Source organism: Rhinolophus sinicus, chromosome 13 (genome assembly GCF_057876585.1).
Source record: "Rhinolophus sinicus isolate RSI-liver-muscle chromosome 13, RSI-T2T, whole genome shotgun sequence".
Taxonomy (NCBI): Eukaryota; Metazoa; Chordata; class Mammalia; order Chiroptera; family Rhinolophidae; genus Rhinolophus; species Rhinolophus sinicus.
The window spans coordinates 3,031,568-3,056,325 of NC_142513.1; the positions used below are offsets into that span (position 1 = coordinate 3,031,568).

Genomic DNA, 24,758 nt, shown 5'->3' on the forward strand with positions numbered 1-24,758 from the left:
ATGTTGGGTGTCGCTGCCTTAGAAGTACAAGATGTCATGTGAATGTTGTTACATCAAAGTTCAGCCAAAAGTGCTCAGCTGGCTATAAATTTTGAGTTGTACAAAATCATACCAAAAACAAGTATAAAATCTTATTGAAATGCAGCAGCGGACATCTCTAAGTTGAAGGGGAAGGAGAGGAATGCATTCCACATGAGCCTCTGCTCTCTGAGTGAGCTGACGTTGGAGCAGCTATTTTGTTCTGCACGGGCCCGCTGGCTTGGAATGCTGGGGGATTGTATCTGTGCTGTTCTGACTTGCACAATACAGAGGCTGATTTAATTTGACAGCAAAGTAACACCAAGCCCCCAAAATAAAATTACTGAGATGTAAAACAGCGTCAAAACTCCAATTAGTTTTGTATCCTTGAAGCTTCTGGAGGAAATCTAAAAGGCTCCCGTCACGATGAGCAGGCATCAATTTAAGCTGCAGAGATTACTAAAATGTAACCCTCTAATTGAAATTGCTCAGAGCACAATATGACAGAGAGAATCACAGGAAAATAAGTGAATTTTTCCCCCTCAAAAAAATGACTCATTAGAGAGACTGTTCTATTAACTTTTAACACAACGTTCCTTTGCAAGAGCTGGAAAAACCGAGGGCTTCAGAGGTCTCCACAGAAAAGGCACCGGGCACGAGAGCAGTACATGCTGTGTCACTGGATCATACATAAGCATTGACCATTTGTGCAACATTTAAAGATAATCAGCATTTCACCAGATCATAGACATTTTGAAGTGTATTTACAACTTTCACTAAGGAGGAGAATTGCTCTGACCAAACTTCAGTATTTGAATGAACCTGGATTTTGTCTCCAGAATGGACAGAAGTCTGTTGGTGCCCAATTCCCTTGCAAGCCCCATCTCCCCATCTTTGCGAGCCATCCCAGCCATTCCACATATGCTTACCACCTTTGACACAAACCCTCAGTCTACAATGAGATGTCAGTCTCCTTGACTGTGGGGTTGGTTCAGTTGCTGATAAATGTGTCGACTGTGGCTCTGTTGGTTAGTGCCATTTTACAGAATGAGACTGGGGTGGGGGGGCTGCGGGGAGCCAAGCCACAGCCACCACGTGTTGAACATTCTCAGACGGCTTCACTGCCAACTTTGGCTTGCCTGGCACCACACGAACACCAGCAGGATGTACCCCAGGGGTTCTGGGGAAGGGTGAGGCTGACTTGGGGGGGTTGGAGTCGGTTGAGGATGTCTTAGAAAGAACCCAAAATGGCTTCCTAATCTTTAGGTGCTTCATGAAGAGAGTTCAGGTCTCCCGCCAGCTTGACAGCATTTACTGTGAAACACCAACAGTCGTTGACTGCAGATGCCATCTTTCTCTGAGAGCCTCATATTTCTATCACTAGTCGGTCTTCATCATCACTGCTCGTGTCACTGAGCTCTACTCGGGTCTGCTTTCTCATTCCTTCCAAACTCCTCTTCTTCATAGTTTTCGAAGGGGCTTCTGGGATTTCCGTGGGCTGCCCTGGGCTAGAAGGAACCACACAACCCTTCAGGGCAATTAATCCAGATACTTGACATTTCTCACTGTCATTTCCTAGAGGAGGGCAGGGGACGAGCATTTCCCCACACTCATATTGCCCCCCAGAAGGAAAAAGTGTCTTGTATCTCCCTTCCTCTGGGTGTGAGCTAGTTGAACTTGGTCCTGAAGCTGGTATTTCAAGATGAGATTTTCCAGGTGGCCTCAGTGGAACTGGGCTGGACAGTCCTTGCCCAGGTGAAGGTTTTCTTGGCAAGAGTGACGGGGATATGCCGTGTGCTATAGCTTTTCTGTCTGGGGAGCTCTGTGTCAGGGTCTCCCCTGCAGCTCGGCCCTGGTCTTGTGGCTCTGCACTGTGAATTCCCAGCATTGTGTGACTTGCTCTCGCCCCCAGAGAGGTACAAATGGCGGCCACAGAGGTAGCAACATCATGGCGGGGGGAGTTTCCTTTGGACACAAAGGAAGAAGGCTCTTGGGCATCTGAGAAAACGCACGATCTGGGATCTGCTGAGACTTGCTCCTGGGAGGGTGGCAGCTGTGTCTCAAGCAATCCCATGTCGAGATCTTTGCCGCATGAGAGAAGGCTGTTGCCAGCCACGGCCGCATAGGTGTCAGACGGCAGAGATGACAGGGACCCGACAGCAGAGTTCTGAGGACAACAGTCACCACCATGCGCATCAGCAGAGGGAGAAAGATCCTGCAACAAAGTGCAAAGGAAAATAAATGGGGAGGAAAAAGGTTCATTGGTACCAAACCACTTGTGGTCAGAAACGCCGTCCTCCATGAAAACAAGGTCTTGGGTTCTTAACGAGTTTTTACCAACCATGAACTTCAATGTCATATTCTCAATAAGTTTCCATTCATAACGAATCAGTGCATTAACGTGAGGAAAGCTCCCTGTTGACACAGAACAGGTTGATGGGGTGCTGTGTGTTTTTGTCTGGCTTTGTGAAAACTCAGAGCCCTCAATTATCCAGTCAGTCCTCAGAATCCAATTTTAAATCGCAACAACCCAAGGGGTGGATGAGCTGCTTTGTAGCACCATGTATTTCAAGTTTTCCAGATGAGCCTTTTTCAAAGTGTGAGTCAGCATTCTCGTGTTTTTCCACCCTTTGTCCCCCTCCCCAGTCTGGCTGGCAGTGATGTCATGTGGCAGGGGCACCTAGAGAATGACAGCATTTCAGCTCTGTTCAGGGATGAATTAATAATATGTAATGTAAACGATTAATGACATAATTATTTTTAACAAACTGTCAGGGTCATCCCATTCTTCGGGGACACAAGGTTTGGAGGCCTGTGTTTGCCTCATGGGCCGGGAACCTTCCGTACGGGGTCTGAGCAAGTTTTGCCACCGCGAACACCAACAACAAGGAAAGGAAAGCCATAAATCCAGACAACAGGTAGGCAGACACCGTCCGAAATCAACACTCCCACCTTCACGGTCAGTGTGTCTGTTTCCCTGACAGCCCTCGAACTTGTGCCGGGAGAGATGCTTCTTGAGGTTGGTCTGTTCTCCTCCTCTTCCTTCACTTTGTTCCCACAACCAAGAGACAATTCTGAGGTGGCACAGGATGTCTCCCCTTGCAGATTTAGACCTAAAGAGGGGAAGGCATATTTGTATACATCTGACATTATAAAATCCCCAAATAGTAATTTCCTAGGGGTTTATCTGCATCTTCATGACTAGCTCTACGCTCATTAGCCCTCATCGCATAAGATGCGTTCGGGAAATCGATTTACCTCGAACCAGTTCACCCGGTCAAGAAAAATGTCTCTACTTCTGCTGAGGAAAGAAGTGGCAAAACCAATTGCCAAAGACAGAAAAACCCCTAAATATGTTTTAAAATATTCCATGTGCCTCCTTTTCAGAGTCATCTTCCTGGCATTTTAGATGGGCTTGAATTCAACCAGGGGTGGAGAGTAGAAATGTCCCCCTGTACCACATGTGACTTCTTAGTTGCCATCAGAGCACTGAGCACTGGGACATACGGCCGGTTTTGTGTTGCTGTTGTTTTGTGCTGGTTACTGTTTGATTTGGTGTGGGGAAAGGCGGGGCAAAGGTGTGACGTTCACAACATCCATAAAACAGCCTCTGTCTTCGGAGGGAACAGCTGCTTTCCTTCACCCCCGCCCCACCCCACCCCACCCTTACTCTTGCCTCTATTTTATCATATTGACCTGGGATGCAGGTCCAAAGGACCACAGAATTTCAGAGAGAGTAGATCCATCATGAGAGATCAGAAAAACTTTCTAGAATGGCTGTGTCACCAGAGAAAAGCATTAGACCCACTTTTAAATCGGCTTTTATTTTTATTAAAGTTACATATGCACAAAGTTTTAAAAAGTCAAACCTTTCTACTTATTAAAAAAAAGAAAAGAAAAAACAGCTACATCTGCCCACGCACTCATCTTTTACCACTTTTGAGTCTTTTAATATTTATCTCCTTCCCTCCTGGTAACATGTTTACAGAATGACGCCTTGATTTATTGTTTTTTTCCACTTTGGAGGACAGCCTAGGACTTCTCATAGGGGAGAGGAGGGCTTAGGATGAGCCCCCTCGTCCATAACCTTCATTGCTCATATGTATACACACTATTCACCCTCCTATCTTCTCAACAGTTGTATGACCATGATGTCATAGTTTTGTTTAGAATATTCTGCGTTTACATTTTTAGGTTCAGGAACATGCTTTACACCACTGAGCCACGCAATGTGCTATAATTGCATTGCTTTTCTTGCCAACACGGTTTTCCCTGGAGTTAATAATTACTTTGCTGTTTTCTCTTGCTTAGTTTTCCATGGAGTTATTACTAAAATCACCCCCCAACCTCCTTCCCAATTGTCTAAGGTTTCATTTCATGTCCTTAGAAAGGTCCTCCGTGAAAATGTCTGGCCTGCGCCCAGGGCCCAATGTGCGGCTGTGGACTGAATCCCCTCCAGCCCCACCACCCCATCCTGGCAATTATTTTCTCCAGGATGGTTCCTGGACCCTCACACTTCTTTTTCCTTGGTTTACTCCCTTGCCTTCCTAATGTGAAACTTCCAGCAGTTTCATGAAAAAGAGTGTGTGAAATAAAATTGTTTAGACTTTAATTGGCTACTTGTCCGAGTAGAACATTCTGAACTGGAATTTACTTTCCTTCAGAAAGGAAGATGCCACTCCGCTGAGTTCTAGTTGTTGGGAAGTCTGGCGCGAACACCACGTATGAGTCATCAGCCTTTCTGTGCTCCTCTCTGAAAATTCCTGGGCTCGTCTCTGTCCCAGTATCACCAAGGTCCTGGGCCTATTTCCATTCAATGTCTGGGCACTCACTGCGCCCTTTTGATCTGAATCGTCCTTCAGACTTAGAAAAATATGGTATGTCTTTGATGTTTTTCCCCTTATGTTTTGTCTTCTCTCTCTTTCTATTAGGTTATTGGACCTCCTGGTCTAATCCTCTGTTCTTTTCAATCTTTTCTCTCCTATTTTCTATTTCTTTGTCTTTTTATTTTACTTTTGGGAGAATTCTTTCACTTTTGTATCCCAACTCCTAAGTGTCTATTTCTGCTAGCATGTTTTTATTTCTAAGAGGCCACTATTACTATGATTAATCATTATTATTCCTTCTTTAGAGCAGCCTGCTAATATTTCATGGCTCCAACATCTCCTCAAATCTCTGTCAGTATCAGTAATGATTTGTTGTTATTGCTGAAGTTTGTCTCTCCCTACATCGTGTCTCCTTCTTGCAAGTTCCTTTGTTTTTGTTTGGTTTTTCTTTTTTCTTTCGCATTGGAGGCTTTCTTGAGATAGTCAGCGATCTTAACTATCTGCCCTTGTTTAAGAAACAGGCACGAAAAAGCTGTGGGGGAGCTCTTTACAAGTACAATTTGTCAACCATGGGCCACCCTGCATGGCTATCGGGTTGCCCTGTGTAAGTGGACCCTGAAGCCCTTCCCTTTAGATCTTCCCCACGAATAGATCAGCTCCTACACGAGAACCCTTCAACCTCCTCCTGGAAAGTACAAGCCAGGCTGCCAGCATACTGGAGTCACAACTGGGGATAAGAGTCAGGGGGCTCGATATGCAGTGTTACCCGTTTGGTTAAACCCTCTGTTTTCAATATAGCCCCCTCACTCTCTGCTAAACTAACTGCCCCATGTCCCCCAGCATTTTGTATGTGCTCCAGAAACTAAGACCTAATATTCTGCAGGGAAGTGACCACACTGTGAGAAGTAGGGTTAGAGTGCAGATTTGGGAGCTCTGACTGCTGCTTAGACTTTCAACCAAACATCCTGTGTTCAGTCCTACCTGGTACGACAAATTTCTGAGTTTTTAGGGATGTTCCCACTGTTAAATCAAGATTACGTTCTCTTGGGTCTGCTACATTGGTTACTGTCAGCTTCTGCATTCCAGCCCCAACTATGGCATTGTTTCTTCTCCTGTCACTGCGTCCTTGTGGGCCTGTGCACCACAGACACACTTCTTTACTAACTTCTGGATTTTTAGAGGAAAGTAGAGGTCAATGAGTGTGTTCTGTGCTCCATCTTGAACCAAAAGAACAGACCCACTTCTTCTATCTCAAGGGGCATGTTACTAGATTACCAAGTGCACCAACCCTGAGCAAATCACCTTTGGAAATCTGCAGAAACGTGTGACAGCTTGAGAAAGGAAGCAGCGATTTTTCTTTCATACAGTCTTGACTTGAGCACCTGCCTAGTGGAGTCATCCAGTGACACAGAACCAGGCTTTTGGTCTTCCACGCCTTTGCTCAACAAATATGTCCCGGACGCCTTCCATAAACCAGCTACCATGCTCAACCTTGAGGAATCAGAGACCCAGACAAAGGTGCTCTGGCCCTCAAGAGCTTCTGTTCCACGGAGGGGAGGGAAGCAAAGACAAGGAAACTGATAGATGAGATCATTTCAGGTTGTGACAGGGGTCACGAAGGAAATAAACGTCAGGTGGGGCTATCACAGACAGTAAAGATAAATGGGGGTATTACAGAGAGTAAAGAGAAACAGGAGGCTATGACACAGGCTGACAACAAATGGGGGAGGGCGAGTATTACAGCCAGTCATGATAAGCAGGGGGTATTACAGAGGGTAACACTAAACGGGGCATATTACAGAGAGTAATGGGGGGGTGACTGTTTTTACATAATTGAGGAAAGCCTCTCCTCTGAAATAGTGACAGCTTTAATTAGATCTTCAGAATGAGAAAGACAAGCCCACGAAGGCCCTTCCAGACAAAAGAAGACGAGAGGCAGCGGTCCTGAGGTGGGAAGGAGTTTGGGGGTGTTAAGGAATCAATGGTAGACCATCGTGGAATGAGGGTCATGAGCAGTGCAGGAGGCAAAGCGAAGGTGGGAAAGACAACAGGGGCTCAGGTCTGGCAGGTGCAGGTGGCTGATGGAAAGGGATCTAGATTTTAGTCTACACTCATTGTGAAGAATCAGTTTTTCCAGCCGGGCTCCGCATCTTTTACAGATGCTTGTTGCTACTATCTGGAGACTAACTTTGGGGGAGAGAAGAGTGGAGGTAGAAAAAGCAGTCACAAGATTACCAGGGTAGTTTGGGGGCCAGATGGGGTGGCTTGGCTAAGGTAGTGAAAGTAAAATGGATGACAATGGACGAATTCAAGATATTTTCATTTTCACCCAGGAAAAATCACCAAAAGATAATAATGGTGATAAACGTTTCTATAGCCCCATAGTTCACCAAGCACAAGTACCTCACGCTAAGTGGATTAAGCTGTGTCCCCAAAGTGACAAAACAACCGGGCAATTCATTCAATGCAATGAAGAAGTAAAACCAATTAGTATAGAGAAAATAATCAGATTGGCCAAATGTCTTCTCAGCAGGTTGTTTGGGTTTTTAAGCTTAGTGGAAAGGCCATGTGCACATTTGACCAATAACTTCTGACTCATCTGAGAAAGTGAGGGAAGCAAATCCATTGATTTAATTTGCTTTTGACCTACAGTCTACAGAGGAAAGTGAGTTATCTTTAATAATTGTGAAAAATGTCCAAATAATGTCACCAAAGTGTGTTAAACACATTTGGATTATTGAGGAAGGCTGCTAACTTGCTTTTAAATGAATGGCCCTTTTCAAAAAGTAAGAAGTTGCCCTGGCCAAACATGAAGGCACAGAGTGTGATCCTGTTTAGGTTTCAGCATCACTATATGAATCACTTCAGAAGTTTCGGATTCTGCCATCATAATGCAATCTACAGAAATTCCACCGCTGTCGCACAATTATGCAAATCTTATTAGAAAAACCATCTCTCATCACAGCTCTGTGTGCTGTTCTGCTTTCCCCCCGATTAAAGACTGCATTTTTAATAATTTTCCTCAGAAATAATTGCCCAGCGATGTTGAGAGAGGAAGAGACTGCTTAAAGTGTTGCAGCAAATTTCAATTTAGCCGTCTTGAAAAGACTACAGGAAAACTGTAAAATAATTGGAAAGAAAATGGGATGAAGAAACAACATGATGAAACTTACAGCATGGCTGTAGACACCTCTGATGGCAAACCTTCTCCCGGCTGCCTAATTCCTAGGCCTTATGAAAATGCTAATAAACATATTACCCTAATAACCTTATCTGAAAATGTAAGTAGTTTGACACATTTTTTTCAGTTGCCCCCATATGCCAAAAACTCCACGAATTTGGAGTCCAAAATCTCTGAATTATAAGGAAGGGATAAAAATGAGCCTACTACCTTGGCCTTCAAAGTAAGCTATCAGTATAAACAAGAATGCGGGTGCAATCTCTTAAACTATTAATTGATCTGAGATTAAATTGTTTAGAAGCATCTTTGCCACTGAAGATGCTTCAGATGCTTTGCCACTGAAGATGCAGTTTATACCATGTGCAAGCAAGTATAAACTGCAAGTACTTAAGGAAAGCTGAGCAGAACTCTAAAAGAGTTCTAAAAGAACTCTAAAAGTAATCACTTTTGCTCATTTATTCAAAAGTTTGGGGAGCCCATTTTTTTGAGTCTGTATTTTTGAGCCCCTGTTATTAAACCTAAACATTTATCGAGCCTATGGGCACTGAGCATTGAGCACAACTATTACTCTGTGGTAGGAACTGTGCTGAGCCCAGGTCGTTTATCCAGTGGCAAATGAGGCGGACACCCTCATGGAAATTACCATCTAATGGGGAAGAAATTCAGTCAGCAAACAATTACGCAAAAAACCTCACCAAGCAAATGTGGTAAATACTATGAAAAAAAAGTGGAGGGTGCTATGAGATAGTGAAACGGAGCCCTGAGCCCCCACCTACCTCTATGGAAAAGAATAAAACCACCCATACTATAAAATCATTCTGACCTGCACCTGCTTTGGCTGGTTTTCTCTCTAATAAATCTGAAACATTCATTCATATATATATATATATATATATATATATATATATATATATATGTGTGTGTGTGTGTGTGTGTGTGTGTGTGTGTGTGTGTGTTTTAAGTTTCTATTGCATGCCAGATATTATTCTAAAATTTTTTGAGAGTAAATTCATTTGTTTCTGCAATTCTATTACAATTTTGTTTATCAAAACCTCTACAGCACAGCAACAACAACAAAACATGGCTCAAAGTGATGGAAGAAAGAAGCTTTATTTCTCCCTGGCAGAGGCTGGGGGGCATCGATTTCAACCAGAAAATGATCAGAAGTCAGTAGGCGGTGAGCGGTGAGAAGCAACCTCAGACTCTTAGTTCCACAGGCAGAGGGAGACTCAAGAGAGGACCAGAAAAATGTATTTATCGAGTACAGCTTCGGGTATTTTTGTACTGTCCTAATGCAATCTTTTGAAAGTTTGCCTCCAAGTAATCACAAACGAATCTTTGATTTCAGAAGCCACTTTTCTTAGTGGTTTTCATCTCTTTTCTATTCCTTTGATGACAGGCAATCAGGACGAGAACTCTTCCCACACAGAAACTCTTCACCTTAACCATGTACAGTGCAAAGTGATGTTTAAAATCTCGCTGTAAGTTAAAATTTTTATCATGTCTAGACAACAAGAGCATGACTTTAAAATACAGAGCCGAAATAGGATTATGAAATCTTGGAAGGAAAAAAAAAAGATAAACGGAATGCCCCTGGAAATGCCAAATCCCAAGGCTGAACCCAGCAAACCCACTTTAGGTACCACTAGTTTAAAAGTTTCTTGTTGCCAAATGAAAATTATCTGTGTGGGTCTCTTCCCTGTGACATAACTGATATACTCGCAGCGGCTTCTCATCTTTTCTCAAGATTTACACCCGAAAATGAAAGAGAAATTATTCTGTTTCGGCAATTTCGGAGCACTAAGATTTAACTAATAGCTTTAGGGAAAGAATTAATACTTCTCTATTAATTCTAATGAGAGGAGATGTAAGAAAGTCATTAGACTCCTGTCAGAGAAGGAGAGAGAAGGCAGAGGGGGTGGGGAGCCCCAGAGAGACCCCTCCCCAACTCAGGAACACTTGCTGAGAACTCATGGGAAGAGGGAGGACAGAGGTTAGCTCGCCTGGGGCCTGGGATGAACTAACACAGGAAACTCCTGAAGAAAACTAAGTGAACAAAGGCAAACCCTACCTTTATTCCAGGGACTTATCAAGCCTCTTCATACAGTATTTAGCAATTGTACCTTTTATGTGTGTGTAATTAGGCAACACTTTTACTTCAGAAACCACCTGTAATCATGGCTGTCTCTACATCTCTGTTCCTGAGATGAAAGGAAAGTGTTTTGATCACTTTCTCCTCTCAGATATTTTCTCCAAGCTCAGTGAATGGGGCTGGTTTTAAACCTTTCAGTGACTTTAAAGCTTGGTCGTGTACAGAATTCAACAATGTTCCTTCATAAAGTGAAACAGAGACCTCCAGAATAAAGAGAAATAATGAAAACAGCTCAGGAACACACTTAGAAAAGTTGATCTCAAAATCCACAAGGAAAATGGGTTGTGGATCTCTTTATGCCAGTGGTTCTCAGCCGGGTGTGATGTCCAGAGATGTTTTTGGTTGTCCTGATTTTTGGGGGGAGGATGGGGTGCTCCTGGCTTCTCATGGGTGGGGGCCAGGGGTCGCCCAACACCCTGCAGTGCCCCCGGACAGCTAGCCCACCACAGAGAGCGGCCCAGCTCCAAAGGTCAGCAGGGCTGCTGTCAAGAAGCCCTGGTTTAAACCAAGAATCCCAAACTCGAATGCTGCAGGGACCAGACAAGTAACGTAAACGAGGCAAGTTTCCTTGGGTGGAGACTGCTGTGGATGGACGGTATGTTAAGCTCAAGGGCGAAGCTGACCCTCACCTCCTGCCGACTGAGACCGGGAGGGACGAGGGTCCAGTTCACCACAACTGTCCCTTTTCCAAGAGAAACCTAAGATCTGGATTCCATGTGTTTTTAAACCCTGATAAAGAATTAATTTTCAGACAGCAACACTGTGCTAACCAGCGTGTCTGTGGCCTGAATGTGGCTGGAGAGAGGCCAATTGGTGGTGACCCCTGGTTAGTTAAGAAGTTCAAGTGTGGACGACGACGCAGGGGAGATTTTAGGCTTCACCCAGGCTCTGCTCTTGGGCTGAAATAAAGTTTCTTTTAAAAAAAGAAATACTGTTAACAATATTTATAGGAGACTAACTCTGTATTTCAAAAGGAATTCGGTAGCATCTTATAAAAGGAATACATAATTATAAAACATGTGTGCATCCAGCAACTGCTCTTCAGGAAATCGAGCAAGAATGTTTCCTGCAGCAGTCGCTGTAGTAGGAAAACCAATAGCCGTCAACGTGAATATCCGTCAACAGGGGGAGGGTTGGAGAAATAAATGATGGTACAGATATACTGTGGGACTTCATACCATTATTAAAACCATGTGTTGTTTATCTAGTTACAAAATAGGCCTAGAGTTATATACAAGATATATTAAGAAGAAAACAGTTGTAGGTTACCATGTATGATATGATCTATTTGTGTAAAAAAATAATAAAGCAGCTGTCCATACTTGTATGTACATGTAGAAAGATGTGGAAGACAACACCAAACTAACCCTGGCAGCCTCAGGGGACCACGAGGCTGCAAATGGTCATTTCCTTGGCTATATCGATGTTGCTTTCTTTATTGCAACCAGCATGGTGTGGCTTTATTGGATTGAAAGAAAAATAAGAGACAAATAATGACATCGACTCTAAAATTAAGACCGAAAGTAATGAGGAAAAGTCCCAGAGTATGCCCGAGCATGCGCTGTTCAGGCCAACTTAGAGCACACTACTGATAGAGGCAGATAAATCCTCACATTCTCATAAAAAACGTTTCATTTCTCAGGCAGAGAAAAAGTTGGGAGACTCACAAAAGGAAGGAAAAGATACATTTTTCCATTTCTAGCCAAATCTGAAGTATTTCTGTACTATCATAATTTTTTTTTCTGAAATTTTGCCTCTTCTGAGTAATCATTTTCCAATCTCTTTTCTCAGAAACCACTTTTCTGTATGGTTCACATTTCTCTTCTCTTTCTCTAATGAAAGGCAATCAGTCTGAGAACACTTCACTTACCATTTTCTCCAAAAAAAAAACATATTTATTGGGAAAGTATGCTTAAAATCTTTTAGTAAGTTGAAACTTTAATCATGCTCCGACAATAAGAGAATGCCCTAAAATAAAGAGAGGACAAATCGTGGAGAAGCAGAGTAACTAAACGAAGAACAAAAAAATTGCTCATGTTATTTGAATTATTTAGTGCCAGAATTGAATCAAGAGAACCTACTTTATGGATCATTACTTTCAAACTTTCTTAACTCTCAATGAAAATTATAGAGAAAAGAAGCTCAAGCTTTGGAATATAATTGATGTGTTTATATTGCCTCATCCTTTCTTAAGATTTACACCCTGGAGAAGGAGGTGTTATCCTGTTTCAGCAATTCCGTAAGCAATATTACTTAACTAATGGCTTTAGGAAAAAAGAATATCTCCCCATTAATTCTGACAGGAAAAATAATGGAACAGAGCCATTAGCTCTAGTCAGAGGAGCAGGGAGGGAGTTCGTGGATGAGGGAACACTGGGGTTCAGGCTGCCATTTTGTTTCTCTCAGGAAAACATTTTGAGGTGATTTGTGACAGAGAGCAGAGCAGAAGCAATAGCAAGGGGGCCCCCTCAGCTCCACCTCTCCCAGTCCACTCATAACAGACTAACAGAAGTTTAAAGGCCAAAAAGAAAGAAAATAATTCTAATTTACTTAATTTCAGAGAACTACATCACCATCCTCACATAATATTTAGCGATTCTCCCTCTTCAACACGACTAGGTAAACCTTTTATCTCAGAAAGTACCTGTCAGAAAAGTTCTCTTTACCTTTCTTTTTTTTTTTTTTTTTTCAATGAAAGACAGCTGCTTTGATCAAGTTATTCCTGGAGGAATTTCCCCTAAACTGTGTTAGTGAAAAAAAGAAATCCAGTTAAAATACTTCAGTCGCTTAAAAGCTTAGTTATGCACAGAATTCAAAAGAAAAGATTCTGGTGAGAAAGAAAGTAAATGAGACAAGAAGAAAGAACAGAAGTGCCTCCCTCACCCTGGAATTAAGTACGGGTTTATTGTTAACGATTTAAGAAGCTCAATTCTACCAGGTTGATACAGTGTACACACAGCTGAAGAGATGAAAATTAGGACATAATTATACAATGATTAGTATTGTGGCAAATGCCACAGGGTGATGAGTTATGAATCATACCACAAGGTAATCTGGCTCGAGAGTCAGAAGTGACCGGCCTGAGTAAGCCTTAAATGTCATTTCACAAAACCGTCCAAGGAGAACCAATACGATGACTAAGAAGCCGCAACACATTTCTTCAGAAAGTGGTTGAAGGTCCCATCAGAGGGATAGAAAAATACATTTATCAAAGTCTAACTACAAACCAGAGTATTTCTCCCTCCTGATGCAATTTTCTGAAAGTTTGTCTCTTCTAAGTAATCATAGGTTTTATTTCAGAAACTACTTTTCGTGGTGGTACTCATTTATTGTCTATTTCTTTGATGAAAGGTGATCAATTTAAGATTCCTCTCTCAGATATTTTTTTTCCCCTGAAAGGTATTTAGTGGAAAGTTGTGTTTAAAATAAATCCTTAAGTTAAAAGTGTGTGTCCACACCATAAGCAAGTATCTAAAATTTAGAGAGCAAAAGCAGACTTGAGGTGAAGGAGAAAAAAACACAATCAACGAAAATACCATTTAAAATCCATAATGCTAGGATTGAAGTCAAGAGTACCTATTCTTTGAATTAGTATTTTCAATGTTTCTAATTACTAAATGAGTCTGAAAAAGCCAGACTTCTTCTCGAAATATTAATTGAGGTATTTGAGGGAGCTCATTTCTCCTCAAGATTTGCATCCTTAAAAAGAAGAAATTGATCCATTTCAATGACAATCACCGGGAAGAAAGATCTTCCTTTTTCTCTTCCATTAATCCTGATAAGGGGGGAAATAGACACATGTCAGAAGAGAACCAAAGACAGGAAAGAAAATACTGGAGTTGGCCTCATCAATTTCAGCTTTTCCAATCACCTTGGGAAAGAAAACATTCTGAGTCCAGTGTCTGTAAAAAGATAACTGCTCACGGAGAGTCTAAATCTTCCCTCAAACCTGAATTACAGATTACTGAAGCATAATTTGACAAGAAAACCAGGAAAAGAGGATGAACGAACACTTCTCTCTTTTTATAACATGTTTAGATAGTTTATCTCGTGTAGGACTTGGACATTTTTCCCCCCTTACTTCAGAACACCTGGCATTGCAGTCCTGTCTGCTTTTTTGAAGGAAGGCAAGTGTTTGAAAAGCTGAAAGCTCTCTTCCACTCAGATATTTCTTCTAAACAATGTTAGTGGAAGAGCCAGTTCAAATATTTCAGTAATGTAAAATCGTGTACAGGTAAAGAATTCAATAGTGTTTCTTAAATACTAGTCAGGAGCAAAAGGGGACTGATATAAAGGGGAAAAGAATAAAAGCGGCCCCAAAATTCTCTTCAGAAACTTTTCATACCCAAACTTACTCAAGAATGTATGCTTTCAGGCTTACTTTATAAATGTGGTTTTTCTTAATAAGGACAGAAGCTCGGCTGGGTGGACGATGCTGTAATTGAAATACTTTCAAACTTGGCTTCATCTTTTCTCAAGATTTTCATCTCAAAAGCGAGAGTACTTCTGTCACTGCAAACCTGTGGTAATGCCACTCAAGTAGTGTTTTTTGAGCAAAAGCCTCTACATGGTTTCTATGGATCCTGACAGGAAATAAAGGGGGACGGTCATGAGTTCTTTCAGACCAAAAGCAGAGAATAAAGACTCTCCCTGCTATGAAGAGGTCACAAAGACTTGAACCTCAAGGTCACTTGTACCTTGGAAGCTGAGAGGCGTGTAACAAAGGGGAACGTGTAATAGCAGCAAGAGATGGACCACATTCTTACCGAATTCTATGAAGCCACTCTTTTGTCCTCACCTCAGCTTTAGAAATTCTACCTTTAATGATGTGAAACTTGAAGGACGGGCTGTTTCAACTTCAGAAACTACCATCTAGACGTGGAGTAGCTCCGTCTCTTCCTCTGAACTTAATCAGGCTGGATACTGCCCCAGAAATAATTTTTAATCCTACCAAACTAATTAAGAAATCTGATTTCTAATTTTTATTTTTTTTTTAAAAAGCACTTGACATATTAGAGTCATCCAGAAAGTCCACGCTCTGAGGAATTTAAAAAATCTTTACGTCTTCCCTGAAGATTTCTACTCCACCACCCATAAAAGGAGTCTGTTTTGCAATTCTGAAGCAATATAAGAAAGGAAACCCATGATGTGACAGAAAATGGGAGCTGCCCCTTAGCTCTTATCTGGAAAAGAGTTTAATCAATGTCATGCACCCACAAAATTCCACCTGGAGAAGGGGTAGAGAATGGAGTGGGAATGAATTGCACAGATGATACACACAAGCTAAGGGGGTTGTGGAAAGAACAGAATTTAAAATACTCGAAGCTTGCTAAAGGGAGAGACGATAATCTTTAGAGCTGCCTGCCTTCTGTCAGCTCCTGAATCTTCCCTGGTGGGGGTCTGGGACAAGGGTGGGGTTCGGGGCATTGGTGCACCTGACCATGTAACTGTCCACTTGGTTATTTTCTTCAATGAAAGACAGCTACGTTGATAAGATTACATCTTTAAAATGTTCTCCTAAGTCACAGGGTCTAAAATACGTCCAGAAATGATAACTAAATCAGTACATAAAACTCTGGCCCAATAAAAGAAGATTAAAGAAGAGGGTACTGAACCTTAAGCAGTTGTCATTGAAAATCTATTCGGGAAATCTTCTCGACTTCTGTTTAAAAATATGTTATTACTAAATTCAAATCAGAAAAAGAATACACAGCTCAAATTACCATGGAGTAAACTAACATAATGGTTTTGAAATAAAGTAGTTTACACTGTTTCTGTGAATGCTGACAGAAAAATAATGAGAAAATTGCATGAACATCCATCAAAGAATGAGAACTGGAAGCGTGGAGAGAGGGTTCTGGTAGGCTTTCCTACTCAGACCCCTCCTGAAAATAAAAAAAAAATAAAATAAAAAAGTCAGTCTAGAGAAAGCAGAAGAAAAATGGGAAGTGGGCTTGCACCCAAAGGATACTGGTACACGGAAAGGGAACCGTGGCAGCCTGCCAGGGAGGGAATGCTAATTATTATAATATTCCCACATGCTTTCTCTCACTTCAAGGAGTTTTCAACTTCTCTATGCAAAAGCAACCTTCAAAACTTCTATTTTGAGAATTATTCATCTATGTTACCTCCAATATTTCTCTCATATAGAGGAAAACAAGGCTATCTGTTTTTCTTGCAGAATATTCTCCCATCCTATATTCACCATGAGTGATTGCCAAGCATATCTCATTGTTATGAAAGTCCTTTCAGGGAAAGGAATCCATACCCAGCCTCTAATAAACACAAGGGGAGAGGACGGGGAAGATAAAATAGCATGAGGTAGATAATAAACTTTAAATGGGCTTTGGTGTACAGATGTACCCTGTATAGGAAACCACCACGGCTCACCACTGATTACAGAAGCTGAGTGTATTTTCTGAGCCAGAATGGTGCAGCTTTGATGCTTTTCCCTCCTGAATTTCAAAGAGAAGAGAAGATGAACCCTTTTTCTTCCGTGCTTTAGTTTTGAAAAGAAAATGAAGATGGCCTTATTGATAAGGTATTAGGTCCTAGAGGACCACCCCCCCCCCATCCCCACTCCCCTCCCAGCTGAGAGGCAAACACCTTATTTCAGCCAAGCAGCCCAGAAGGAAAAGACTGGGAGGGACACAGAGAAGTGGAAAGAGAGAGATCAAAATGGACCAATTACAGGGGAAATTGAGGGGTCCCAGCGCCCAGGTGACTGGATCCAGTCTCCCACCCCTCTTAGGAGGTAACTAATGGAGAGTTTGAACAGCAGCCCAGAATCAGCCCCACTGAAGAAGGACCCTGGGCAGATTGGGCAGGGATGAGAGGGAGCCTCCAACGCATCACAATTCAGAACTGAAATCAGATTTGAAAGGAAGTTCAGGGTACATTCGCAAGCATGTGGAGTCCCCCAGAGAGGTCTATACCAGAAAGAATGGTCTCAGGGCCTTAGGGAATGTGGAGCACCAGATAAAAAGTGCATGCACAGTTCAATGTCAAGTTCACGGTACTAATGAATCATTGTTAGCATTGGCAAGTCTTGTGCAATACTTGGGGCATACTTACACTAAAAAGTATACACTAGCTGTTCATCTGAAATTCAAGTTGAACTGGGTGCTCTGAATTTTCATTTGCTAACTCGGGCCACCCTTCCTTAGGGTAGAGGGAGACTGGAAGCTGGCTGGGGGCTGGCCGTGCTCAGAAGAGTCTGACTGAAGCCCTGGGCTGGGCAGCCACCTCTTCTCCCAGCTCCAGGCACTGTCCACTCTTGAGCCATGGATGGCTGTAGGGTCTGGATATATTTGGGATGAGCAATTATTATCAACAAGACATCTCCACGAGGAAGGCACCTCAAAAACATCCCGTGTGAGGATATGGCCCCAACAGCCCTCAATGGAGAAATAACTTTGGGGCGGGAAAATTAAAAAAAAACACACACAAAAAAACCCAAGAGCCCAGCTCTCAGAGACAGGCACGCAGAGGGACAAGTAGCAGCCCAAAGCCCTCCTGCCATTTTTAAGAATTTTTTTAACACTACCATGAAAACACAACCTTCAAAATGCCAAATGTGAAAATATATTAGTCTCTATGATTTCAGAATGATTTCTCCCGTGTGTACAAGAACTATCCATAGTATACAAGGCTATCCATTTTCTTCCCCAAAGGATCCCCTCACTTCTACCCACTGGGAAAGACTATCAAGTCTAGTTCATTATTATGAAGTTTTTGTCTGGGTGCGAAACCTTAGCTAGCCTCTAACAAATGCAAGAGAGGAAGGATGCAAAGAGCGGAAATGGCGCAATGCAGATAATAACATCTAAAGGGCATTATGTAGAAACGTATTCTAGAGTTCTGAAGGATGCAGCCACACTCAGTAATCGCAGGTTCAGAGACATTTTCTAGATGACAGTTTTGTTATACTCATAACTTCTCCCTCAAGAATTTTAAAGCAGGAGGAAGGGAGAAAAAAGGAATAAACTTTTTTTTTCTTCTTTTTTTAAGTCAGGAGGAGAAAAAGAATGCAAACTTTGGTTTCTATTGGTAAACGTGTCAATGGCAATGTGCCTCAGAAAAGGACAAGAGCTGACCTTGAGGGCAAAGGGCCCATGAGAAAATGGTCCCTCATCCAAAGGACACAACCCAGACCTTAAGGACAGGGCTCCCTGAAGGGATGGATCCATCAATTCAGGAAGATAGTGTGTGTTCCTTTCCCCCTTCTGCACCTGGAGGACAAAATGGAATGTCTGGTCCATGTGTCCAGTTGGCTGGGGGTGGGCAGACAGACACACTCACTTTTGTGTTCATTGCCTGGTTGCATATAGGAAGAAGAAGGTACAACCACTGCGTGAAAATGTCAGGCCCAGACGGAGGAATGAATTCACAAGGCCTTCAGGTGGACCCAGGAGGCCACAATACGTCATCAGGGAGTGAGGGACTGATGAATGACCAGGCTGAAAAACCCATATCCTATAGCCTTCCTGTCAATTCAAGACAGTTCTAGCCTCGCTATGCAAAAACAGCCCTCAAAAATTACATTTTAAAAACTTATTAGTCTATTTACCACAGAAATATTTCTCCCCCATATCCATCTTTCTCGCTCCACAGCGCCCTACCCTGCTCCCTTGCATGGGTGAAAGAGAACCAGACATGTGCTCCATCGTCAGGAAGGTTCTCTGAGGGGGAGAAGGCTATGCCCACCTGCTAATAAATTCAGGGACAAGAGATGGGAGTCTATGACGTAGTATGAGGTAAATAATAAAATTTAAAATAGGTTTCAGTGTAGAATTGTACCCTGTGATTTTTTTTTTTGGTTTTTGCTTTGTTTTAGTAGGTAACATCTCTCCTCTGATTATAGGTTCTGGGTATATTTTCTCAGTGAGAATTCTAATGCAGTTCCTATCCAATATTTTCAAGGAAAATAAAAATAACTTACTTTTCCAATAATGTTTTGGTTCGGGTAAAGCCTATGAAGAACTCGGTGTTATGTAGCAGCTCTGGGTTATCTTTGTTCCTGAAATGCTAATTATACCATGTGTCACACCAGACAGAATAAGGTGAGCAGAGTGACTGCAGGGCAGAGGGCAGAGGACAGAGTGTGCAAGCGTGGAGAACAGGGAAATGGAGGCAGGCACCAAATCCTTCTGGTAGACAGAAGTGGAACTCCTGTGGTAAAAAGTCTAATGGGGGGAAGCGGGGTAGAGTCACTTTACAGTGGAGAACTTGACACACACACAACCTCAGCCAAGTGACCAAGGTCAATATGAACAGCGATGAGTCATGTTGACAGTATGGACCCTTGATATGATGAGAAGGGCACTTCACCTCTGAGGTCTTGCTCCCCAAGCCCCTCACTCCAGTCTAATCATGAGAAAAACATCAGACAAACCCCATTAAAGGAACATTCTACAAAATACCTAACCAAGAACACTCTAAACTGTCAAGATCATCAAAAACAAAGAGAATCTGAGAGACTGTCACAGCTAAGTGGAGCCTAAGGAGACAATGACCACAAAATGTCATATGGTGTCATGAGTGGGACCCTGGACCAGGGAAAGGACATTGAGGAAAACTAGGAATACCTGAATAAACCGTGGTGTTTAGTTAATAATAATGGATCCGTAGTTAGTGGATCATTACTTGTAACAAATGTGCCCCACTAATGTAAGATGTTTACAGGAGAAACCAGGTGTGGCACATATGGGAACCCTTTCAACTATCTTTACCACTTTTCTGTAACTCTAAAACTGTTTTAAAATAAAAGGTATATTTAACTAACAAACAAAGAGCAATGTGCTAGGTGCTCTTGGAAGGACTGTGCAAACTTCTTTCCCCTGGGCAGAGCTCTGTGGGAAAGGGGGTGGTCTTTCACTCCCATTGCTCTGAGTGTCTCAAAACCTACACAAAGTCTAAAAACCTCCTGAAGTCCACACTTTCTCCCCTTTTGTGGGGCTTGTGCAACATCACACAGCTCTTCTAAGACGCATGAGAGTGTCTGTTCTTCCCTGACAGGCCTTGAAATAAACAGACATATATTATTCCATTTTCCCATTTCACACCACTTTTGTTAACAGTTTTCCAGAGCATTGGGCTGTCAGGACAAACTATCTCATTTGCAGGGCCTCATGCAAATGAAAGTGTGGGCTCTTCTTCAAAATGAGGAAGAATTTCAAGTTGGCAGAGCATCAGATCAAGTGTGCGGCCTTCTGAGGTGAGCCCTGTGTGCCTGCCTGGGTCATGCGTCCGGGACGATTTCCATTAGAAGGTATTTATGGCTTGTGGTGAAGCTTTTCTTAATACCAACAATCACAACAACAAAACAATGGCTAGAGAACAGAAAAGCAGAAAAATGTAGCTTTCGTAAAAGCACTCTGTGGCCTGAAGTGGGGCTGCCCTTTGAAGATGTGCGCCACCTACAGGAGCGGCAGCCCCTCTCTGTGCCCTGTAACCCCCAAAGGGACCCCACAACCCCCAGTTGTCATCTTTTCTCAGGAAGGAACCCAAAATCCCACAGTGGAAACAGTCACTCGTGGCCAGAGGCAGGGAAAGCAGTGAGAATTGAAAATGAAATGGTTCACCTGGGCTATTTCTCTTTTATTCTTTTTCAGAAGATGGGGGTGGGTCAAGGGGATTGTTGGACACACACATATACACACACTCACACACACACACACACGTCCAGAGAGGTGGCTTAACTTGTCAATGGTGGACACGCAATGCATGCAGTTGTCAGTTTTGATCCTCAGGAAAATTGGAAAAGGCTTGAGAAAATTCTTCAAGGTATCTCCCCAATTCCTGTCATGTGTTTGGGATAAAGCAGAGGCCTGGCAGGACCGATAAATGAAACTTCCGTTGATTCCTGTCGCCAAAGGGGCACACAGTGTTTCAGTGTTTATTGAACTAGAGGCCTGCTGTATGGAAAAGTCTGGGTGGCTGCCCTTCCTATCATTTTAAAAGGCCTTGGCTTTACATTTGGTAGAATTTAAGTTCTTGGCTATGTCTTGATGAGATTGGGTTTTTTATTTGTTTGTGTGATTTTGGGTTTTGTTTTCTGGCTCTCCTCTTTCCAGTGTGGAAACAGTCACAGCTGGGTTCCCCTTAATTTCTGGTGACGCTGCTATTTCCTTGTTGCTCAGATTTCCCCAAGGCACGAAGTGGGTCTCAAAGGCAAACGCTGGGAGGAGGCCCTTGGCCAAAATGGCGGCTGTGTGAGGCACAAAGCTGATCGTTTGGGGGAAGCTCCCTGAGACCATTGCCCTGCGCTCAGCACAATCAGAAAGTGACAGGGTTGTAAAGGAAAACCAGGAAACCTCACCTCCATGCAGAAGCCAAGTGACCTGTGGCAGGTCCCTTCCTTCCTGGGCCTCAGTGTCCTCATCTGCACAATGGGAGGAACTAGCACTTCCTGCAACAGTGGTTGAGAGACTGAAATGAGTTGATACTACAAGCACCATACTCAGGCTCTGGGATATTGCACTCCAGAAATGTGGGGCCATTGATCCTATTGGTGCCACCTTTGTCATCATCACTATATGTTGTTGTCTTATTCACTTAATTGTGGTGTGTGGCCTGTCTCTCTTCAACTAGAACAACAGCTCCATGAGTGAGGGGATCTGGTCTGTCTTGATCATCATAGTTTTTCCAGCACCTAAAACGCTGCAAGTAGCACATAATAGGTGCTCATGAAAGATCTGTTGAATAAACTTACTAAGTCAAGCTAGTCTGGCTCCAAAACACGTACCATACACTGCTTTTCCACTTCACTCCTCAGAATCATAAATATGACCCCTCTACAGAGATTTCCACCCTTTGCTGTGACAGTAGACCCTCGGGGAGGTTCGTCAAAGGGTTAACTAAGTATCCAGCATCTCAAGGGTCCCAGGGCGGAGGCGGACCCCAGGGGGGATACACAGTTGGACAGGCTTTCCAGAAAATCTCCTTTTCTGATTAATTCACAGCAGTTCTTCCTTCCCACCCCCACGAGTGAGATCAATAATGATTTGACTCTGCTCCACTACTCTCACTGATTATAATCATATTTTTAAAACCCTGATCATTTTTTTAAACTCCATTTAATGTCAATTTGCATTCATCAAGGTTTTTTTTTTTTTTCTTTAAAGGGGTAGTTCTCTTTAAAAGCTAAATATGAATTTTGAAAGCAACAGGCCCTATTTCTGAAGATTAGTTGAACAATCTACTTCAGCCCCGTTTCTGCAGGGGACCTGACCGTGAGGACAGCGGGAGCATCTCAAGTTACAAGCCAACTCACGTTTTCATGTTCCATAGCGTTTCTCTCCTCTTGGTTGCACATGATATTAATTTTCTTTGGCGCGGGGGTGGGGGGTCTTATATAGGTATATCCATGAGCTCCCCGTGGGTGGTCAGTGGGGGGTACTGGGCAGGGACAGTGTGATATATGAAATAATGGGACACTCTCATTCAGTTATGAGAGTCTCATGCCTTGTTCTGTGTAAATAATAGCAAAACATTTTTACTACTCTTATTACCATAGCTCACCATATAATTTGAGATTTCTCCAGTGGGTGAGAGTGGAAAAGCAGAGACTGAACAGAAGTGGCAAGGATGAAACCAACCCCACCAGGTGTAGTAACCGGAATTGTGTGGACAGAGGAGGAAACCTTGTCCCTTGTTTTATAACTGGGGGTGGGAGCAGGGGATGCACCAAAGGGGTTCAATGCGGAAGCATTCAGAAATGGAAGAGCTTGGAAAAGAAGTGCACAGCCCCAAGCTAATAAACATCAACACGGGTGTTTAGTAACAAGATTCTTGAAGTGGTATCATTTGGCTTTCTGCATATAAACAAACAAAAACATGTTTTTCTCTAACTACGATTTCAAAGTTCTATCTACAGTTTTTTTTTGTTCACTTGACTCTTTACTCTGATCTGGAGTTCACTAAGGAATTACGATTTTACCACTGCATACAGAGACTCATGGTCAAAGGCACAAACGGAAATCTTCGCATGTGAATAGTACCTGGAAAATGGCATTACTGGTATGAATATTAACCGAGATTTTCTTCATAAGGAAATAAATTGTGGACTTTCACCCTATCTCTATCTCTGTGGCAGAGCATGTGAGTTGCCTCCCTGTTTCTAATCCTTTTTCTTAGTGATAAGAACCCACTTTCTAGCTAGGGCACAATGCAGCTCTGTTAAAGCTGTATTTCCCAGTGCTTCTGCAGCCAAGGTGCAGCCATCTTCCCAACCCAGAATCCGGGCTGGTCTCGTGAGTTTCCTTGGCCAGTAGGATGCAGCAGAAGTGATGTCATGCCCGTTCCACACCAGGTCTCAAGAGCTCTGTGTGCTTCTGCTTTCTCTCTCTCTGAACCCATGGAAGGCTGGAAGACACATGCTTCATTCAGCCCCATCCCCCTTGCTGACAGCCAACCAACTTCCATGCGTGTGAATGAGCTCATCCCAGACCAGCCAGACCCCACCAACCTGTCAGCAATTCCCCAGGGGACCCCACAGATACTTGAACAAACCCAGTAAGACCAGCCGAGCCTGGCTCAAATCAGCAGAATGCCCAGCTAACCCAAAGACTCACGGGTAATAAGAAATACTTACTCTTATGACCCACTGAGTTTGGGGGGCGAGGGTGTTTTTCACACTTATATCACAGTGTAAAAACTTATATCACAGATAAATGTGCTTGATATAAGTAGCTAATGCTGGATAGCAAATACCTTTCATCTAAGACATATGTATATAGGTACGTACACTTGTGATGATTAATGTGTATTCTTACAATTAAAATTCTTAAAGATTATTTGTTCATATATCATAGAGGTAAACACGCTATACTTTGGGGCTTCCCATTATAACTAGCGAGGTCTGGAATGAGAAGCATACCGTTTAATCACCTGGGCATGGGGTCAGACCGCCTGATTCCTAGCACTTGCTTGTGTAGACCTCCAACCCGGCACTTAACCCTTCTATGCGTCTCTAAAATGAGTATAATTTAGTACTGTGTTTCTGTCAAAAGTGTACAGGTGATGATAAAAGGGCTCAGAATGGTGACGAGCCCACGGTAAGTACCCCCCCCTGATATTAGCTAAGATTACTCCTACTGTTATTCTTATGAGATAATATAAAATATTGCAAACAAACTATAATCTGGCTGAGCAATTCAAAGAACCGAAGTTTGAGAATAAAAGTTTTCATGAGAAAGGTTAACATTCATGACTATTTAAAATAAGACGTGAAAAAATATAGTTGCTCCCAAATACCCCCTAAGATTGGGTCATCACTTAGCTATTGGGTCTTTTTCTACCTTTTTCAGGTCTGTTTATACTGAAATAAAGAAAGCGCCCCTTCTCCATGTCCTCTCAAATTTTATCTTACTTTTGGAAGGTCACATCTGAGTCAAGCAAGATCGGTTGGCTCCATTTTGGCCCCTTCGCTGGTCACTTAGAAGAGATATTATGCTAAGGACTTGATGTGCCTGAGGGTAAGAGGGGTTTGAACCTCCAAAATTTATCCTTCAGAAAAGCAGGGGTTGCCTTACAGTGAAATCCTTACAAAGTCTCCCATTTTGTAGAAAACTCTCCCAAT

At 42.7% G+C, this 24,758-nt stretch overlaps 1 protein-coding gene across 3 annotated transcripts in view; it reads right to left on the reverse strand.

Annotated features, from left to right (window-relative positions):
* Window positions 1-586: 586 nt before the first annotated feature.
* ZNF831 (zinc finger protein 831) overlaps window positions 587-24,758 on the reverse strand; it is a 99,746-nt gene continuing 75,574 nt past the window's right edge. For 2 of the 3 annotated variants that reach the window (XM_019757164.3, XM_074317338.2), the window contains exons 5-6: window positions 2,971-3,131; window positions 587-2,233 (exon numbers count right to left, since the gene is read on the reverse strand). In XM_019757164.3, coding sequence (XP_019612723.3) covers window positions 1,385-2,233; window positions 2,971-3,131 — 1,010 coding nt within the window. In that variant the 3' untranslated portion in view covers window positions 587-1,384. The remainder of the gene's footprint in view (window positions 2,234-2,970; window positions 3,132-24,758) is intronic. The other variant, XM_074317339.2, reaches the window with a different exon arrangement.